We start from the raw sequence: 19664 nt of genomic DNA on the forward strand, positions 1-19664 counted from the left end.
TAATTTACAATTAACATTTATGTATCAAAGCATCTCAGCAGTTACACACATACCGACACATATACTAATAAAATCACAGCAAGTGATGCATGGCACAAAGCACCACTTTAAATGCAGTATTCCACATTAGGCTAGTACTAACACGGAATGCCGTAGCCAGCTGGTGCAGAGCATACAGCCCTAAAAAGAGACTTTTATGATAGAAATGATTTTTAATTCTTTACGGAGACAAAACAGTTGGAGGGACAGAAAAGATAGTATCTCCCATATCAAGTATATCCAGTCATTCCCATCAGCTGGCACTCAAGGAGATGCAGCTGTCATTGCAGAATTCCTCATTCAAAAAAGAAGTTTATTTCATAAATCAACTGGAAAAATATATACCTTGTTACTGCAGTTAGCTTAAACTGGATTTTCTTAAATGGTACTGGGAAACATATTTTTAGTCTTTCTAGCACAGGGAACATGTAAGAACTTAACAGAATTGCTTAGAAGACTGGCAGTGTCTGGTTATACAAACATAACCAGGCTTTATCAGCAACACAGTAGTACCTGTTTGCATGTCTGATGATTCCTGAATCGTGAACATTATCCTTCTCTACTGCCAACATAAAAAGCAAGAAGTTGAAATAATTACTAATAAACTTATTTTGGCAAAAACATTCATTCCAAGCTTTGCTTTCTGCATTAAGGTTACTTCTTGGACTTCTATGTAAAACTGGCATACAGAATTCTCTTTCTGTCACAGTATCACAGCCATCTGTCCTGTCTGTTAAGGATAATGAGCAAAGAAGTCTCAAACCACTGCCAAAAAAGACATCTTGGACATACCACTAACTGACTGAAGCAATTATTAGTATGATGCAGTAGACTAGAAGAGAAACAAAAGTTGTTATCCTGTTTAACTACTAATTATATTAGAAATACATTACACTTTTAGAATTTGTACTAGCCAGATTGAAAAATATCCTCTACTTATGTTTAAACTTTGGAGAGTTCAGGGCTTGATTTACTTTGAGTCCTGCAAAGTCTGCAAGTGGAGTAAGTCAGCAGCACTTATCATCTGTAACTTCTTCTCTTGCCAGAAGTTCAGAGACAACAAAGAATACATCTTCCCTCTTTCTGCTTGAAGCTGGAAGCTTTAAACACACTGAGAAGAGAAGCAGGCTAGTGGTACCACTCCAAACCTCTTCAGCTTCTTTTCTTCATCTAAAATTTAATCCTACAAGTCAAGCACATGAGTATTTTTTAAATACAATTCAAAATATATAAACTGCATAGGCTCCCCATCACCCTTGACAAAACAGTAATGGAAAACCAATATAAATTAACTTAAACTTTTGGTTTTCCTTACTTAACATGTTTAATTGTGCTACAATGCTATGTACTTTCTGAAGTACATTAACAGGAATGTCTTCCTATACACTTTACAAGCAATACAGCTTACCTTGGAAGGCTGAAAGAAAGATGGTTGTGGAACACTAGCCTCTGCCTATACATGCCTGTAACAACTTTCTTGCTCCTACAGGATGGTTATGTATCTATTTCCTCTCCAAGCATCTCTCTTTAGCCATCAGCCCTTATATGCTGAATTCTGCACACACTTGACCAGGCTGCAAGTTCCATTCTCCATGAAGCAAGCATTCTTAACCAGTATGTCTGACTGGATTTTTTTTTTTTCTTCTCTTTGAATGACCACGCAATGTTTGTAAACCAAAACACGAACTACAGCTATAGAAACAAAGATTTTAAAAACAGTCTCACTGTATATCTGCCTTACCCAATTCCTTGCTGAGTATCTTGGCAGGCCTAAGTTCCCTAGTGCAACTCTCTGTAGTTGTCTGCATGTCTGCTTTTTCCCTCAAACAGCTCTGCAACAAATGCTTCTGTCTTGTTTAACCCTGAGAAAGCAATTTATCTTTTCCTGTAATTTTTCCTTTGCCAATTTAAAAGCAGCATGTTGGGTCTGTGAGAGGTTTAGTTTGTCCAGCTGCCTCTCCCACAACTTAACAATAGCCCAGTGTTTGCTGAAGCTGTCTTTACTATTAGTGGGGTCTTTTTTTCAGTTAGCCTTGTTCATTTTACTGATAAATCATGCAGCCCATGCAGCAATTGTTATTACAGCCATTACATCTGGTCCTAACCCTCTAAACGTGCTTAGCTGTTTGCTCTTAGAAAGAGCTAAACCATTAATAACTACAAATACACATCTGCCTTGCTCCTTTTACCCTAAACATGGAATCATAGAATCGTTTAGGTTGGAAAGACCTTTAAGATCATCCAGTCCAACCATTAACCTAATACTACCAAGTCCACCACTAAACCAATTAAGGGTAGAGTAGCAACATAGTTCTCTTTGAACTGTTCTTTGTGTATATTAGGTTATACTGTGGACTAGCTCAGCTAAGAACTAAAATCATTACAAATGTTTTCAACTTTGGAAAAAGTCACTGCTGGGAATTAATGCATTTTACATTAGGCTTGTGAAACATTATATATATTTCATATATTTCAGTAGAAGGATAAACTATGATCTATTTGTGGTGACTATTTACCTGAACACTTTTTAAAGCCTGAATTGTCCTTTTGGTTTCTATTCCATTTTTGTAGTAATAACCTGTTTGAAAGAAAAACAAAACCCAAAGAATTACAGCAGTGTTTCACAGAGACATGTAGTAGCTTTGTATCTCTATTTAGCCATGTCCTTGTGCGACAGAAAATCTTTTCATTGAGGAAGTATAATGCATTTTAATGCTCTTCACAAGTACTTTTGCCCGCTATTACTACTGAAATGGGAATTTATGGTTCTGGCCTAGCAGTTAGGAAGTGTAACAATGAAGAAACATAAGGATCAATATAATTTAACCGTCCTTCACTCCAGGTCTAGGCAGGTATCAAATCTAGCTCTGAATGATATCAGAAGCAGCAGGGAACAGTATACCACCTGAGACAATTCAGTTTACCGAGATACAGATGGCATGCAGTGCCGACAGGGCTACGCTGCTTCCAAGAACTGACTTAGCTCATTTGGAGTTCACTGGGATACCTCTGCCTGGCATCATATTGTACTGTTGTCTGTTACACAACTGTTAACAGAAAAGGGAAAAAGAAACTTCATGCTGAGGGACGATGCTGAAGAGAAGACGAGGAAGATGAAAGAAAGGGAGACAAACCTGAAGAGTGTTGGCAGAACATTCTTATTCTAGAGAGAGAAGAGGAAACTGAAAATTACAGTAAAGATGGAAAGAGGGGAAGACACAGGACAAATTCTGGTGGGCCCAAGACTTAATAGGGAAAGGAAAAAGATTAAGAGTCAAATTATTTAGGAAAGCAGAAAAAGACTGAGATTGAGAGGAGAATAATTTTGTCAGATCCTTCAGTAAATGAGGAAATGTAAGAAGAGTGAAGAGGAAAGCTTAGGGAATCTTCCCAGAAAAAGGCTAGTAGAAACTTTACAGGTCTTTAGAGGCAAAAAGAAAGGGAGATTGATGGTAACTTGAAAAGTAAATGCGTTGAGATAGGACTGTTTGAGAACAGAAGGAAGACCTCACATTGTTCCATGCAGAGAACATAATTCTAGCAGACAGAGAATGGATGACGATGCAGTTAGAGAAGTCAGGATGAAGTAGAATAAAAGGAGCCCATACAGATTTTGGACAATAAAAGTAATTTGCATTTCTGAGTAAGAAGTCATACTAAAGAAACAGGTACTAAAAAGAACATTGCATCACATTGACAAGAGTCAATTTTCTCTTTTAATAATATATACGAAGAGAAATACATTGATTTGGCAGATAACAGAACTCAGCAAGGAGAGGAACAACTTAATGTAATTTCTCTTTGGCCTAAGAAATGGAGGGACAACAACTGAGAGAAAACAACAGCCCTGAAGTTTAAAACATTGTTAGAATTTGCTCAGATCCTTTACTAATGATAGTAGCTAATTGTCTAAGATGTTAAAACTAAGACCATCTGAGGCAGATAGCTTGCTTGCATGTAATTTTCCAAGCCTCAAAAAAACACTAAAATTGACAGTACAAGGAAAGGAACAGCAATTATTGAAATATTCTTGATAAATACTCACCTCAAAGATTTTGCCTGCTTTAAGAAACTTCTAGCTTTTGCTACTTCTTGAGTAAGGTTCTTTAAATCATCTCCTTCAAAGTGAGGGAAAACTGGATCCTGAAAACAGAATTAAAATATTCTACTTTAACTTGCGCCTATTTATTATTTTTCAATTTCTACCAATTTAATTAACTGAGCCTAAGCTCTAAATCGCCCTACTCATACATACGTGCAGAGAAGGTCTTGGTTTTACAAGGGGAGAGTAGAGCAACTCTAGATTGAATATGGTTCTGTTCACTAACCTATTTTTCTGCTGTGGCAATCCCTGAGGTCTCCTGCTGGAGCATTAACGTGCTAAACACTGTATAAAGATTTTACAATTACATAAATGAAATGCAAGATGGTAAGGATAAGAAGGCACAGTGAAAGCTAAAGTTAGCTTAAAAACCACAGTGTCCAGATACAAGATTTCTTTTGCTTCTCTTTCAAAAGACTACATTCCATTGGATATTTCTTTAATGGGTTTGGTCACCTGACCACGGCAGCTAGCAGAGAGGCAAAGCCAGATATTAAGATTTCTCCTTTCAGTTTCAATGTGAAGTATCTTAGGAGTCTTGTATTAATTTTTCTCATATTTTTTCTTTTTAAAATGTAGTTTGAGTACTCATGAAGAACTACATTGAAATGAAACAAAACCAAACCCAACAAAACCAATCTATTTAACATACATCATCATCATCAAGCCCCTCTGTCAACATTCTGTGTGCTGCTAATTGTCCATCCACATCTCCAAAACCACAATGGTAGCGCCCTCCTGTTTGGGAAGCAAGCTTCTTCAGAAATTCATTAGCTTCTCTGTTAACAACAAAGTAGTAAGTTACTTATGAAAATTATTTCTCTGAAAGCAACAACAACAAAAGCAAAAGAATTTCTAAGGATTCCTCAAAAAATATTACATCAAAACAAATAGTTTGGAAGACAGGATTATAAACTTCTGTATCATTTCTAATTGTCAATTGCTAATGAAGAATGTACACTGCTTAGCTGTCATAACCTCCAAAACCAGGCTATTTTTGGACAAAAGGTTCAGCGTAGCAACGGAACCAAAAAAAGAAATTAAACCAAGAAATCCAGAAGCCAGGCTGGCAGGTAAAAGGCAGTAATAGTTTACACAGGGGAAGAAAACCAAAAGCTCAGAGACTCCATGAAGGGAAAGAACATTTTGTGCATGCCCCATATTTTATTCTCTTGCCTAAGCCTCTATAACTTGCCATTGTCCAACCATTAGGATAAGTGGTACAGTTGTTACTGTATTCTTATTGCAAGTATGCTAAATCACACACTTTTACTACCATTTATACATCATTTTAGAGTCATGTATCCCAAGCACTAGCATTGCAAAGTCAAAAATATTCATACATCCATTAATTTCAAGTAAGGTGCAAGGATTGATTCCATTCTAGAACTGGACACTAAAATCTCCACAACTAAGTAGGAGATTTCTTTGAAAGGAACCAGCAGATTTTGTTTCAGAGTAACTCGTAGTCAGAAGTGACATCTTTCTCCCTTATTAGCAGCTTTCCTTAACAGACAGTTATTGGCTACTGACCAGTTAACCAAATGATATGCAAATAAATTAACTCAAAATATTAATAATTAAAAGACTTTTCATAAATACTTAAAGTTGGCTTTTTCAACTTAGGACCAATAATTGAAAGTTTTTACCAGAAAGGAAGATATATAAAAGCTTACAAAATAACACTCCCTTCCTGTCAAACCTCACTTCCAAAATCACAAAGACCACAGACTATGCATCAAGAGGTCTACTGCTTCTCCCCTCAATGACCTGAAAAATGACATCCAAACTAACTGTTGTATTTTGAGGGATTTAGCTTTAAGGTCTATTAGCTACTATAGCAGTACAGGATCTGGCCAATTTAATTTGGAGCAGTAATGGAGTTTTGAAGCAGATCCCCCAACCATTTTTGTCTGCCATGTGTTGGTTTGGCACTCACAGTAGCTTGGTTGGGTGCAAACTATACTCCTTTAGTAGGAGACTAATGTAGAAACTCCAGTTCACTTATGCTCTCAACATTTGATCAGGTATTAGTGTGGCTGTACTACCACAACATTCTCCAGTGTACACCTGGCAGGCATGCCCACAGATGACTCCTGAAACATCCAGAACTCTGAAAACACCCTGAAGCTCTACAGAACGGTCCAAGCATCGTGTGTGCCCTATTTTCTCATGACTATCATCTCTCAGACTTCCACGAGATTATGCTGGTCTTTCCTCATCCATCCTCACTCCTGCTTTGAAATCTTTTGCCTTTCCTATGATGGTATTTTCTGTTGCATGTTCACCTTCCTGAACCTTTTCCTTCTTTTACTTTTTAATCTCTTTTTACAGCTCTATTCCATTGCTATGGCAACATCCATCCCACAGTTCAGCAGGATGCAACCTAGGACCTAAAAACACTGCTTGTCAGTTTGTGCTATGAGAAGGTCAAAAATTTCTCATGGCAGCTGGATAACCCAACAGCATTATCCAGAAGTTGTTAATGACTGCCACTGGGACAGGAGGGATGGCAGGCAATGCTGCATTCAATTCAAGAATACAAAGGCTGAGTTCTTGAAGACCTGAGACAACTACTGCATTTTGAGGTGGCAGAGTGGACATGCACCTATTTTAGAAAGCTTGAAGAACTGGTGGCCTGTTTGGCTATCTGCTCCCTGCGTCACACAGGCACAGCCATGAATGAGAATCTAGAGGAGCGCATACTTTTTGGTATGGTCCCATGGTCCCCAATTCTGGACCGTGCAAAGATCCCTGAAAAGGAACATCCAGAGATGTATCTTTAAGCCACACCCCACCATGGCTGGCATTAGCACTTTCCTAGTGCTCCTGATTCCAGTCCAGGTCAAGTGTATTAACTTTTTATACCTCTGTAGAGATGTGTATATGCTAGACTAATGATAGAACTACAGCAATGACCTCAGTCCTGCAGACTAGTGATGCATTTCACTTCTCTGTGTGCGTGAAGGCAAGTCTCTCAAGGACAATGGGAGATGAAGGACATGTGGCAATTACCTGTATCAGAACAGCCTTCCCAGTTCCACATGCATGAATGTCTAGCTCAATCCTGGTGTTCAGCGAACTGAGCATGTGGCCCATTTTGATAACACAGCCTTTTGACAATAAATAAACTAGTAATTTTAAAGATTTTTTTGTTGTTCTTGCAAAGTATCATATACCTGTCTGTACAGCTAAAAGAAATGGTGTGGATTTTAATATCTTGTTTCTTTCTCAATCTTTCAATTTCTTTCAAAATCAGACTGCAACTGGTGTCTGGTTTTCCATCAGTCAATACATACAGTGCCTCTATACCTTGGAAACTGAGAGCCTTCTGAAAAGCAGAAAATAAGCTTAAATAATTAGTACATTTATATGAGAAGTTATATTTCAGAATGAAAACACTATTCCAATGATTTAAGATAGAGTTATATTTACCACATCATTAAGCAAGTTAGTATTGTCTTTTCCTCTTCACTAAGTATGAAAGAGATCAAGGATATAAATTTGAAAAACAAAGTAGATAATTTGTAGCATAAGAAATATATTCATAAGCAGGGCATCACCAAAAACTGACTCACTGAAATAAGCAAATTAACTGGTTTTGGAAAACTGCTGACAGAAGATTTTCACATTCCATTTTGTGGGAGTTAAAGATGCTCAATGTCTGAAAATCAGGCTCACTAGGACTTGGCCTTTTTAGATTATGAAAACTTGCTATGGTAATTGACTTGGTGGACATTTTTGTAATACAGAGATGCCTTACAGTTCTACTGGACTTGATTCACAACAAATTCCATAAAATTTATAAGGAGATTCTGCAAGGGTGTCTGGAATAAGAATCATTCATTTAAGGCAGCATTTCTTTTTTGATACAAATTTTAAATCTCATGAAATTGCAAGTTCTTTCAGTCTCTGGTTTAGATTATTATTACTAGTTTATTTCCACACTGAGAATTTTTATAGGAGAAAAGTTTCTTCTCCTGTTACTGAAGTTCAAGAATTGTACTCAATGCCCATTGATTCCAACAAACACTGCTGCTTTAAAATCCCTGTTTGGCCCAGAGCAAATATATCACAGCCACAGTTGTACATAAGCATAATTTTGAGCAACTGGCTATTTTCTCTCTCCAGTATCCTTTGAACACAAATACTAATGCAACTATTGATATTTCACATTTTTCTTAAACTCAGTATGAGCAACAAATTCTAGCATCTATGAGCCCTGGGGACAGGAACAGTGGCTTGATTCCAGATCTGTTCAGTGTTTTGCATATAAAAATGTTATATGCTTTGACCAAATAATTTTCCTAAAATACTATCAGTCAGATGGAAGTGTTTTATCACCACAAGACATGACGTCTTCTCCAAAACGTGGTACACAATTTACTAACCTGTAAAGCCATAAGGATGCATGTATTACCATGAGCGTGGAATTTGGACACCCACTGCACAGCATCATGACATGTTTCATCAGTTGCCTCTATAAGACACTCCTTCCAACTCTCTGTATTTTCTGCAAATCTCAGCAGGTTAAACCTGAGGAGAAAGATGGCCCACAACATGTAACCCTAACCAATACTATCAGTCACTTCAGATAAACCAGTTTTGAAATAAATTGTGGTTTAGTCCCAGTCAGCAACCAAGCACCACACAGCTGCTCACTCACCCTCTCCCCCCAGTGGGATGGGGGAGAGAATCAGAAGGGCAAAAGTAAGAAAACTGGTGGGTTGAAATAAGAACGGTTTAATAATTGAAATAAAAATAATAATAATAGTAATTAAAATTGTAATTAAAAGAAGATGGGGGGGGGGGGGGGGGGAGAGTGTATCCAAGAAAAACAAGTGATGCAACTGTTCACCAGCCACTGACTGATGCCCAGCCAGTCCCAGAGCAGCGATTGCTGCCCCCCGGCCAACTCCCCCCAGTTATATACTGGGCATGACACCATATGGTATGGAATAGCCCTCGGGTCAGTTTGGGTCAGCTGGCCTGGCTGTGCCCCCTCCCAGTTTCTTGTGCACCTGGCAGAGCATGGGAAGCTGAAAAGTCCCTGACTAGAGTGAGCACTACTTAGCAACAACTGAAACATCAGTGTGTTATCAACATTATTCTGGTACTAAATCCAAAACACAGCACTATGCCTGCTACTAGGAAGGAAATTAACTCTATCCCAGCTGAAACCAGGACATAAATAAAAACAAACAACAAAAAAACAACCACAAAACCAAACCCAATTAAAAAAACCCAAACAAACAAAACAAAACAAAAAAACCCAAAACCAAAACCCTAGTATTGGATTAAGGTCTTCAGCTTTGGAAGAGTCAGAAAGTGTATCTCGCCCTGCATGAACAGGAAATCTATGGGAATGCTGAGCCCAAAAGAATAAACAGCATCAGCCTACAGCAAATGAGGCTCAAATCTTAGCGAGCTCAAAATTAAAAGTTGGTTAAAAAGAAGAACAGAAAAAGGAGTTTGTGTCACATGCTTATTATGCACTAACATATAATTACTCATCTTGTGTTTCAGTACAGTATTATTTGTAATTATTAAGTAATCTTATTACATAATAATAAGTAGTGCAGTTTTCAGTCTTTACCAGTAGTTCATCATACCTGACTTCATTTTTTCTCAGCTGTTCCCAGACGAGAGAGGTAAGTTCTTTTGTGATATGTGGCAAATATGGGTCCATGGAACCAGATGTATCAATCAAAACACAGACATTTGCTTCTAAAATGGTACCAAATAATCTCCTGCTTCCTGGGCCAGAACATTAAAACTAATTAAGTGGCATTACACAGGCTTATTTTATTGAACATATTATTTTATTGAGCATACTGTAAAATCTTCAGTCTTTAGGGGTTATTCTGAGCACATTTCTACATAATAAATTCTAATCTGTGTGGAAACGAGGTAGTTCAAAGGTTAATAATAGAAAAGTCTTCTGCCATTTCAAATTTAGCACTGTCAAGCATTAATTACTAGCCAATTGGAGCAACTTGCATTTAAAAATTTGTAGCAGAAAATTAAACTGTTTCCCAACAAAGGGATCAAAATACTTTTCATCAGCAGTAATGCTGAACTAAGTAGGGCACCTTCTTAGCAAAAGAAACAGAAGAGCTAATATTGCTTATATATGTTATTGTATATATTCTGTTGACAGAAAGCTTCTGACACCAGGAATCTTGTATTCATTAATACAACATACAAAAAGGAAAAACTTACATCACAGCCCTAATTATTTCACAGCAAGCTAGATGTTTATCAGCTACACAGATGCTGAATTCTCTTGTATTCTTATTTTGTTGTCGTAAAAATATTTTTTAAAATTTCAGTGAAATGCAAAAGGGATGACCTTTACTCATATTTGAGGTTCAGATTTATGTTCAGATTTGTTCTATTGGAAATAGCAGACAGAAGATTTTATGCATGTTTAAGTTGTGCTATATAGAGAAACAGATGCACAACAATACCTGACAGAAGCCACTGTATTCTTTGTATATAGCGCTGCAACACTTTCTCCAGTTGTTCAGTATAGAATTCCAGTTCTTTAGATTGAAACTGCAGATGTTTCACAACCCCCTGGAAAAATTCAGTTTGTACAAGAGCATCTTACTTCAGGAGATCTGAGCTCAGCTGCCATATATGCAATGTCTGCCTTAGAAATCAGGGAGATTGGGGGTATGGTCTTTACCTCTATGAAATAGTGCAAGAAAGTTTTTGTGACTCTTGTTGCTACTAAATAACTGTTTTACCCAAATTAGGAAAGCCTAGTTCTCAAGTCAGCCAGTTGTGCTGGGCAACAAAATTATATAATTTGACTGGACAGGTGCATCTGTGGCATTATTTCTGACAGTTTTATAGATACAATAGAGCAGTAATACCCTGGACTTAACTTTCTGTGCTACTCTCCAGTCATTACACAAACTGGAACAATCAAGATCCAACATTTTCCCAGTTTCGACTCACACGTGATTTTTAAAAGCTTTACCCAAAATTTTAAAATTATTTTTCACACTGTATGAGCAGAGGAGATGCCATACATTCTATAGATCCCATGCAGTTTGCACTTCAAACATACTAAATATTTTTTGTGGCAAATAAAAGACCTTCTCTAGCTTTCTGACAGAAGGGTGATTTAGAAAGAAGAACAGGGAATAGCGGAGGGAACATCACATGACCAAGCCACAAATATTGATCAACATGCATTGTCTTAAACAAATGCAAAGCCTTTCAGTGATGTAGGTATATGATGTCTGCAAAAGCTTACATTGATTTCTACACTAGGGAAGATAGTACAGTATTTTGCTGATACTTTCTTGTGCAGAGACTCCACAGTTTTCTTTTGGTGAGTGCAGCCTGGACCAAACATCAGCCTGGGCAATTCCAGTTTAAGCTTTTTAATACTGTACTTGGTCAGCCACTTGTAAAACAAACAAATGGAGCAATTGGTTATTAGTCCATGTTAGAACAGTTTAAGTAATAATACGTTGTACAGAATCACAATTAACATGTTCACATTAATTCATATGGATAATTCTAAAATGGCAATTTATTAGTAAGGAGAAAAATACCTCTTTGCTTGAACAGATTTCCTCTTTTTTTGGCAATGTAACAGAGGGAACAGACTTTCTTACACACATCATCTTTGGATAGTTTTGGTACACTGTACCTAGTTAAAAAAATGAACAAAGTAATATTGGGAGCCCTAGGTTTAAATCATAGCCCTTTTGAATCACATATGATGGTTGATTAAAAAAAAACCAAACAAACAAAACCCCTCCAAAACTCACAGACTAGCATTTCATACACAATTCCACATTTGAAAAAAAAAAGTAAAGTTTCTATATATCAAAGTACCTAAAAAATAACTTTTTAAAAAAATTGTCACCTTCAAAAAATTCCAAACCCAATCTTCTGTAATCATCTAAACCATAACAGCATTTTTCCTTAGAGCATCTTTGACCAAAAGATCCCAAAGGACTTTACAAAAAAACCAAAACACCCAACAAAACACCCCAAAAAACCAAAACAAAGAGACCCAACTCCCCCCTGCCAAATCAAGCATCAAACAAAAAAAACCCACCACTATTTGATATGTGAAATTCACTTCCACTCACTATTTAAAGCACACTGATTATCAGTGACTTAATATCCTAACAGTTTTATAATAAAAAAGCTGATAATAAAAAAGCTTCACCCATCATATCCTGGTAACACGTACCCACATTTCTTCCTTTATCAGTATAAAATACTGACACAGAAACCTCTGGCTGCTTCCTTGGTTTATGCTTTCTTTTATTCTCAGTCTGAGGCCATTCTTTTATTGTTTGTGCTACAAATAATAAAAAAAATTATGTTGACTTACTTCAGCTAGATAAAACTCTTACATGCAACCCTGTTCTTCAGTTCATAATTTCCTGTTACCACAATTATAAATACTTAATTTTCTTAGATATTGGCTAATAAAAATCCACATTATGGAACTGCTTATGCTACTTCCATAGAAATGGAACCAAAACCTTTACAGGTTTTATAAATTACCATCAGGAAGAATGTCACAGGCATAATTTGGAATGATTAGAGGTTTACAATTAGCATAGTATTTGTTGGAAAAGGCAGCGAACATTGCACAAAGCACCTCGTATGCAAATATGAATCCAGATTTCTAAACACTGCTACGTATCAACAATCTCATTTCAATAAATTAGTAGATTTCAAGACTCAAATTTAATGAAAAAAAATTTTGCAGATGTTAGCAAAGATGCAAAGAAAAAACAAAGGAAAATTACAAAAACGGAAGAGAAAGGAATTGGACTTTAAGGGACCAACAGTGACTGGAAGCAATTTAAGAGCTGTTTCATACACCAGGAGCAGTTGCAAGAGTCAGCACTTCAGACAACCTGACATTTGTGGGTTTTTTCCTTCATTACTGGATCATAAATAAATCAAGTAGAACAGAGTATTAATTACAATGAGATCTAAGAGTGTTAGCAGAAATATATATATTGAACTAATAACATAATAAATTTCTGAATCGTTGAGCCTTTGGGGAAAAAAAAAAAGAAGAGTATGAATTGAAAACCAAGAGAAGGAGGTTCTAACTATGGCTTCAGGCATGGGACAAAGCAGGGCTCTGCTATCCACCACACATATTTGACATTCCCTGATATAGGATGGATATTCAATCATATGACCTGGAAATAGTTATACAGCTGTGCAGTGTTCCTTCTACTCACAACCTAAAAGAAAGCTAGACACATTACAGCTAAAACTCATACCAAAGTAATTTCAAAACAACTGCAATGTTTCCTATCAGTCTGATTAAAGATTAAAATTGCAAGTGTTTCTAAAACTTAAATTAAAGCTCTAATTTAATATTTTCTTTTAACCCAAAGAAACTGAACACAAAAAGCCACTAATCCATACAGACCTGGTGGAATTTCTGCTTTGGCACTAGTAGGACGCCATGCCAGTACTCTTATGGAAGCATTTCTCTCTGCACCATGGTTGTCTTTAACATACTATAAGCACATTAAAAAAGAAAAAACCAAACCCTTAAAAGTATTTCAGTTGGATCATAACTGCATTATTAAAAAATAGAATTATCCTTCATTATTCTCTAATTCCTGTTCCACTCTGGCTCTTCTAACAAGCCAGCAGATGGCCATGATGACTTGTTAATTTGCAATTTCTTGCTAGGTTAAGTAACTCTAATTGCTGTGTTTTAATTATCTTGCCAATCTCATCTGCTGCCATAAAACTAAAGACTAACATCTACAGGCAGATGAGTTTGGACCATTTTTGCCACTTGAAGGAGCAGTCTAGTATGGTAATGGCACTGTTTTATAGAATACAGTATATAGTATTTTCCTCAGTTTTATTGAATATTGGAAACCTAGTGCTGACAACAGTAATTTTTCCTTTAGGTATGGCTCAACCCTCTAGGGACTGAGCAGTCTGCTAACCAACATCAACACCGGTTTAACCCTACTGTAGGATCAGACTTTTGCTGTGACACAGAGCCTTCAAGTAACTGACATCTAATTCAACATACAACTCTATTATAAATATCACCAAATATCTACAGACAAACCTGTATCAGTTTTCTATAAGTTTAATCCCTATAAAATGATGCTACGTAGTCATATCTCGGAGTGATTACTTTTCTCCTGCATTTGTGAAGAGGTGCAGAGGATATATTGGTTTTGATAAAATAGCATGGAAGACCTGTTTGGGCTTACCTACGAAGATCTTTGCAACATGAACACACCTACACTTAAGAGTGCCATTCCCATTTCAAAGATGAGACCTGAAAATTCCAGGTCAAAAGTTAACTACACCCCTTGCAATAAGCAGTTCTGTATCTAGTCATTTATACACCAAAGTGGTAAGCACTGGCCATTTATACATATTACAGATTTGCACACCCACTCAAACCAGATGCACACGCGGTCAAAATTAACATGAAAAACATTAACAAAATCCCAAAGGACTCAGTAGTGTAACTCCATGGAAATAAGCACAGCAGGCAGGAAACAAATCCTGAATCCTATTTCTTGTTTTATGTTGGCTCTCTGTGTGGCCAAAGACATGCTACTCAGCTGCAGCTGTCTCATCTGTATATGAGCAGAATACCATAAAATTCAGTACTTGCTAAAAGGACTTATAAAATACATCTAACTTGGTAAAGCACATTTCTGCTTTGCCTTTGCTTTCATTAAACACTAATTTTTTAAGGTTAGAGGGGGGATTATTTAGGTAATTTTAGACAATACAATGTGATTCTATTGTAATTAATTAGTTAGCAGGAGTTAGTAAGATGTACTCTTTTGTTTATGTAGCATTTTGAATGTAAATTAAAATGTAAATTCAGAGTATTATCACAGTGCTCTTTTACTTCCTTCAAATTTTCAGCCTGGGCACTTCTCTCACAAAGAGCAGCATCTGATAGTTGGGCAGGATCTCTAATTAAAACACACAGCATCTTAAAAATGGAACCATTTCAAACCATTCTAGCCAGACTCAGAGCTGTGGGTTTAGGAGATGACAACTTCTGTGGCCTTCTTTTCTCTTTCTTCATAAGCACGTTTGGGTCTCTTTCTGGTATAAATGGATTAACAGACTGATTTACTGAACGTTGCTTCAAGGATTCCACTAGGAATGCACACTGAAATGGAAGTTCACATCATTTAGTAATTCATATATATGAAATTTAAGTGACATTTCAAAGACAGGTGTTATATATTTATTACTTCAATAATAAATACAAAACTTATTAATCTAGTAATGCTTAACACCCCTAACTGAATAGAAACCCCTTTGTGCTGTGCTTGTTCAAACACATAGGAGGGAAATCCTCCTTGCTCTGAGCAAACATTCTAAAAGAAAAGGCAACAGTACATGTACCAAGACCAGAACGAATTGGAAGATGATGAACCAAGCATATGCAACTATTAAATGACAACAAAATGTTTGAAGATCCCATTGAATATCCACCAACTCTTCTTTCTAAAAATACTTTTGTGACTCAGACTTGCATGCAACAAGGTGCTCAGACCTCTGGACATATATCTGGGCGGTTCCATGGTGTAATGGTTAGCACTCTGGACTCTGAACCCAGCGATCCGAGTTCATATCTCGGTGGAACCTGAGCCTTTACCCAGACCGGTCATCCCCAGGGTACTCAGGCCCCTGAGCTTAGAGGATAGGGATGGGGAGCAGAATGGAGCCCTCATAGTCCAGGAGGAAGCAGTTAATGACCTGCTATGCCACCTGGACGTTCACAAGTCTAAGGGGCCAGATGGGATCCACCCGAGGTTACTGAGGAGGTTACTGAGGGAGCTGGCGGAGGAGCTCGCCAAGCCACTTTCCATCATCTATCAGCAGTTAGGACGAGAGGAAATGGGCTCAAGCTGCGCCAGGGGAGGTTTAGGCTGGAAATTAGGAAAAATTTCTTTACGGAAAGGGTGGTCAAGCATTGGAACAGGCTGCCCAGAGAGGTGGTGGAGTCACCATCCCTGGAAGTGTTCAAAAAACGGGTAAATGTGGCACTTTGGGATATGGTTTAGTCTAGTCTACCCTTGATTGGTTTAGGTGGGCTTGGTAGTGTAGGTTAATGGTTGGACTGGATGATCTTAAAGGTCTTTTCCAACCTAGACGATTCTATGATTCTATCTCACTGCATATATATTTCTAATCACACTTTTGTAAGAAGCAACATAGCCAGCCTGGCAGTACGGTTTTTGCCTCAGTCACTTTGTCAGGTATCTTTGGAAAAAGTCACGTGCATGTAATAAGGATGTAGAACTTGACCATATCTCTCCATAAGTACACTTCCAAAAAGAACTGGTTTAGAATTGAACAAATGTGCCAATGACAACCCCTCCCTCCACTGTGACTTATAGGAACATAATATATAGTATTTGTTACATAGCATATATACTTTTTAAATATACTTATTTTTATATCTATAACAAACAATTAATTCTACTTGAGAAGAATTCATCATAGGATTGGCAACAAAAAGGAGAATCACTTCAATTGTAAACTCCTAGTATATCATAAGGAATCATGGCCACTCCAACACCAATCACTACAGTGCTATTGCACAACTGCTTTCTAGTCCATATTTACTCTGCGGTAACTGTTCTCACACTCTAGAGCATTCCTGCCCATCTTACAAGGATTTTCATTTTGTCTAATCTTCTGCATTGTCAGCTAAACAAACACTGTTGAATTTTTTTCTGAAGAAAAACATAGCTTAAAAAGATACATATAATTCATACCTTTTGGGAGTAGTTGTTTGCTTTTTCCATTTCAGACACAATAACAGTGATATCATCACTTTCAAAAATACCTGACAATCAAATATATGCTAATCAGCATGCGGTTTTTAAGTGTACAAAATACATCTTTTGTAGAGTGTACAACAATTTGTAGAGCATGCTAAATTTCAATGAAAATAATTAAAAAGCCTTTGTTTCCACATTAGTAACTATATTTTAAATGTGCATCTTTAAAATATCTTGCAGAAAACAATGAATTTAAATAGAAAAAAAAAATCAAATTCCTGCATTGAGGCTGCATTATAATATTCTGCAATACAGCTGAAAGCCTTACTCAAACTAGGACCTGGTTTTATCTCAGTGCTAGTATAGCATTATCACATCCTAAAAAGTAAACGACTTGATGGGGAGGGGTGGAGCATTAATAAATATTATTTAATTAATAAAAAAGAAGTATGTGCTGATTTTCCTTTTCACATACCTGCTTCTCCAAACCAATGAAATCTCCCATTGGCTGCTTGTACTATTTCTTTAAAAGCAATGGCAGTTTCAGTTGGATTAGCATAGCGGGCTGGAATAATCCCACTGGAGTCAACATCCTCCATTACACTAAACAGACAGACATGAAGCTGCAAATCAAAACCTCTGCAAACCTCAGACACATAAGCACTGATTGTGTGCTGCGAGAAAGGAGGAGAAAAAAAAAAAAAAAAAAAAAAAGTAGTCAGTAGTGACCCTCTACCTCAGACAAGCTTCTATCTACTCCAGGAAGTGAACTGAACTCCATGGTTCCTGAACTGATGTACAAACACTCGCAACCTGAGCAACTCAGTATGGGAACACACCCTGAGTAGCTGAATGCCTACACAAAAACTGTCATCATTACTAGTGACAACGGCAACAGCATTGCTGCAGCCACGAAGTGAGATAGGGTAGTTACGGGAATCAAAAAGACCCAAGGTCATGGACTTCAAGGTAGCCATGCACTGAAGCAAAGCAGCAGGGATGCAACTGTTCATTTGCCTTTTTGTACGTATCCTTCATTTTCTTGTTACCCATGTGGGCTTTTAATGATTTCTTAGGTTTGCCCAGAATTTCCAGAAGTTTGGTAACAAATGCAAGAGACACCCTACTGTGCATGCATGGTTATTCCAGCTGGATTATCATATGTTCAGAAACTCTAGGCCATGCACATGGCTTAACAGCCACAGAGCACGTGCACTATGAACATATATCGAAGCAATAGATCACTGTTATTAAAAACAGGAGCTGTCTCTACATAGCGTACTATGGAGTTCTACCATAAAATTATTTGTGGCTTTGTTCCCATGAGTTATGAGGAAATGATATCATATGAAATATTGGAGTTGGTTTGTTCAAAATCAGAAATTTGCAATGAAATGACAGCCAGAGCTGGAGTGGGAAAGGAATCCTAAAAACACCTCTTCCATTTTCTACAATTCACACATTATTAATAATTGCTACCTCCAACACATGAATAGCAATTGCAGAAATGGAAATTTGAGATCCTGATAGTTGTGCTGGCTTATATATGCAAAGAAGAAGTATTCCGCCAACGAGCTATGGTGACTAGCCAAAAGGGGAAAAAAAAAAAAAAAAAAAAGTTGAGATTGTGATAGTAACTTACAGAATTGTAAGTTGCAATTATTTATTATATTATTGCAATTATTATTTTGTAATTACAAAACCTATGATGATACTCACTGTTTCCTGATCAGGTATTCCAGTAGTCAGCAGGTAAAGTCCTTGTGATTTATGTTTATCTTTGTCTTTGAAGTCTGTTTCCACAGCTCTCCTGAGAGCACTCATGAAGTTTCTACTCCCTTTGCACTGCAAGCTCAACACCCACCTAAAAGAAGATGTTTACAGTTCAAAGAATGAGGCAACAAAAGCTTTTGTTTCTGCTTAAAGCCATAAAGAGAACTAAGAATCTTAACACCGCACTGGAGTTTTTGGAATTTTTGACAATGTCAGACAGCAAAACCAGGTTATATAATGACCTTGTGTAGCAAAATTGCAATATAGTAGAACTTACAGGAATAAAAATGAAGCCAGAGGTATCATGAAACCACTGAGGGTGTGACTCCACAAACAGAAACCTGACATTTCTTTCCAGTGTATGTGGAGAAAAACCCCATAGTTTAGCTTTCATATCCCAGCTGAATTTGAAGGAGTTTTCAATTCTTCGTGTAACCCGTGCATTTCTTACACAGACACTTCTATACCTGTGTGCATATATATGCTGTATACGTATGAAATGCAAAGTCACTAGGACATATTAAACTTTATAATGCTGTTTTCACAACAAACCATCATGAACAATCAGTGTAGACCAGTTCATGGCAAACTATCTTTGTAATATGATAAATTTATCAATTTTGTAAATTGTTCACAATGCTGTTTAAATCTGTTTTTCTGTTTTATCTGTTTCATGGTACCTACAATCACTTAATTCAGATATATGGGAAAGTCATTTGATCCTACCTCCAAGCATTTTGTAAGTTTTCTGGTTGGGAAGGAACCAGTTCCAGCTGCCAAGGCACAACATCACTCCCAAATCTTTCACAGAAGGATAACAGCAATTAATTTTCAGACTATGCTTTAGAACAACAAAAAAAAGAAAACAGAAAACAAACAAACAAAAAAGGCAAATTCACTGAAAAATAAAAGTCTGATTTGGAGTACTACAGATGTAAAATTGCCTGATGCTAACTATT

The 19664-nt window shown here is 37.0% G+C and overlaps 2 protein-coding genes and 1 non-coding gene across 3 annotated transcripts in view; 2 read left to right on the top strand and 1 right to left on the bottom strand.

Moving 5' to 3' along the window:
- IGSF6 (immunoglobulin superfamily member 6) overlaps positions 1–19664 on the top strand; it is a 313504-nt gene that overhangs the window by 175086 nt on the left and 118754 nt on the right. The window lies entirely within an intron of this gene.
- The window catches only part of VWA3A (von Willebrand factor A domain containing 3A), a 35722-nt gene continuing 16546 nt past the window's right edge, over positions 489–19664 (bottom strand). The window contains 17 exon segments of the mRNA XM_075718879.1: positions 489–601; positions 2556–2617; positions 4085–4182; positions 4794–4920; positions 7321–7472; positions 8533–8677; positions 9754–9898; positions 10612–10720; positions 11409–11561; positions 11713–11810; positions 12363–12473; positions 13572–13662; positions 15150–15308; positions 16927–16997; positions 17408–17606; positions 18652–18796; positions 19432–19506. Of these exon segments, the coding sequence (XP_075574994.1) occupies positions 489–601; positions 2556–2617; positions 4085–4182; positions 4794–4920; positions 7321–7472; positions 8533–8677; positions 9754–9898; positions 10612–10720; positions 11409–11561; positions 11713–11810; positions 12363–12473; positions 13572–13662; positions 15150–15308; positions 16927–16997; positions 17408–17606; positions 18652–18796; positions 19432–19506 (2053 nt within the window).
- On the top strand, positions 15719–15790 carry TRNAQ-CUG (transfer RNA glutamine (anticodon CUG)). The gene has a single exon. It is a non-coding gene; the product is annotated as a tRNA-Gln (tRNA).

The sequence above is a fragment of the Pelecanus crispus genome, chromosome 11, assembly GCF_030463565.1.
Source record: "Pelecanus crispus isolate bPelCri1 chromosome 11, bPelCri1.pri, whole genome shotgun sequence".
NCBI classification, from domain to species: domain Eukaryota; kingdom Metazoa; phylum Chordata; class Aves; order Pelecaniformes; family Pelecanidae; genus Pelecanus; species Pelecanus crispus.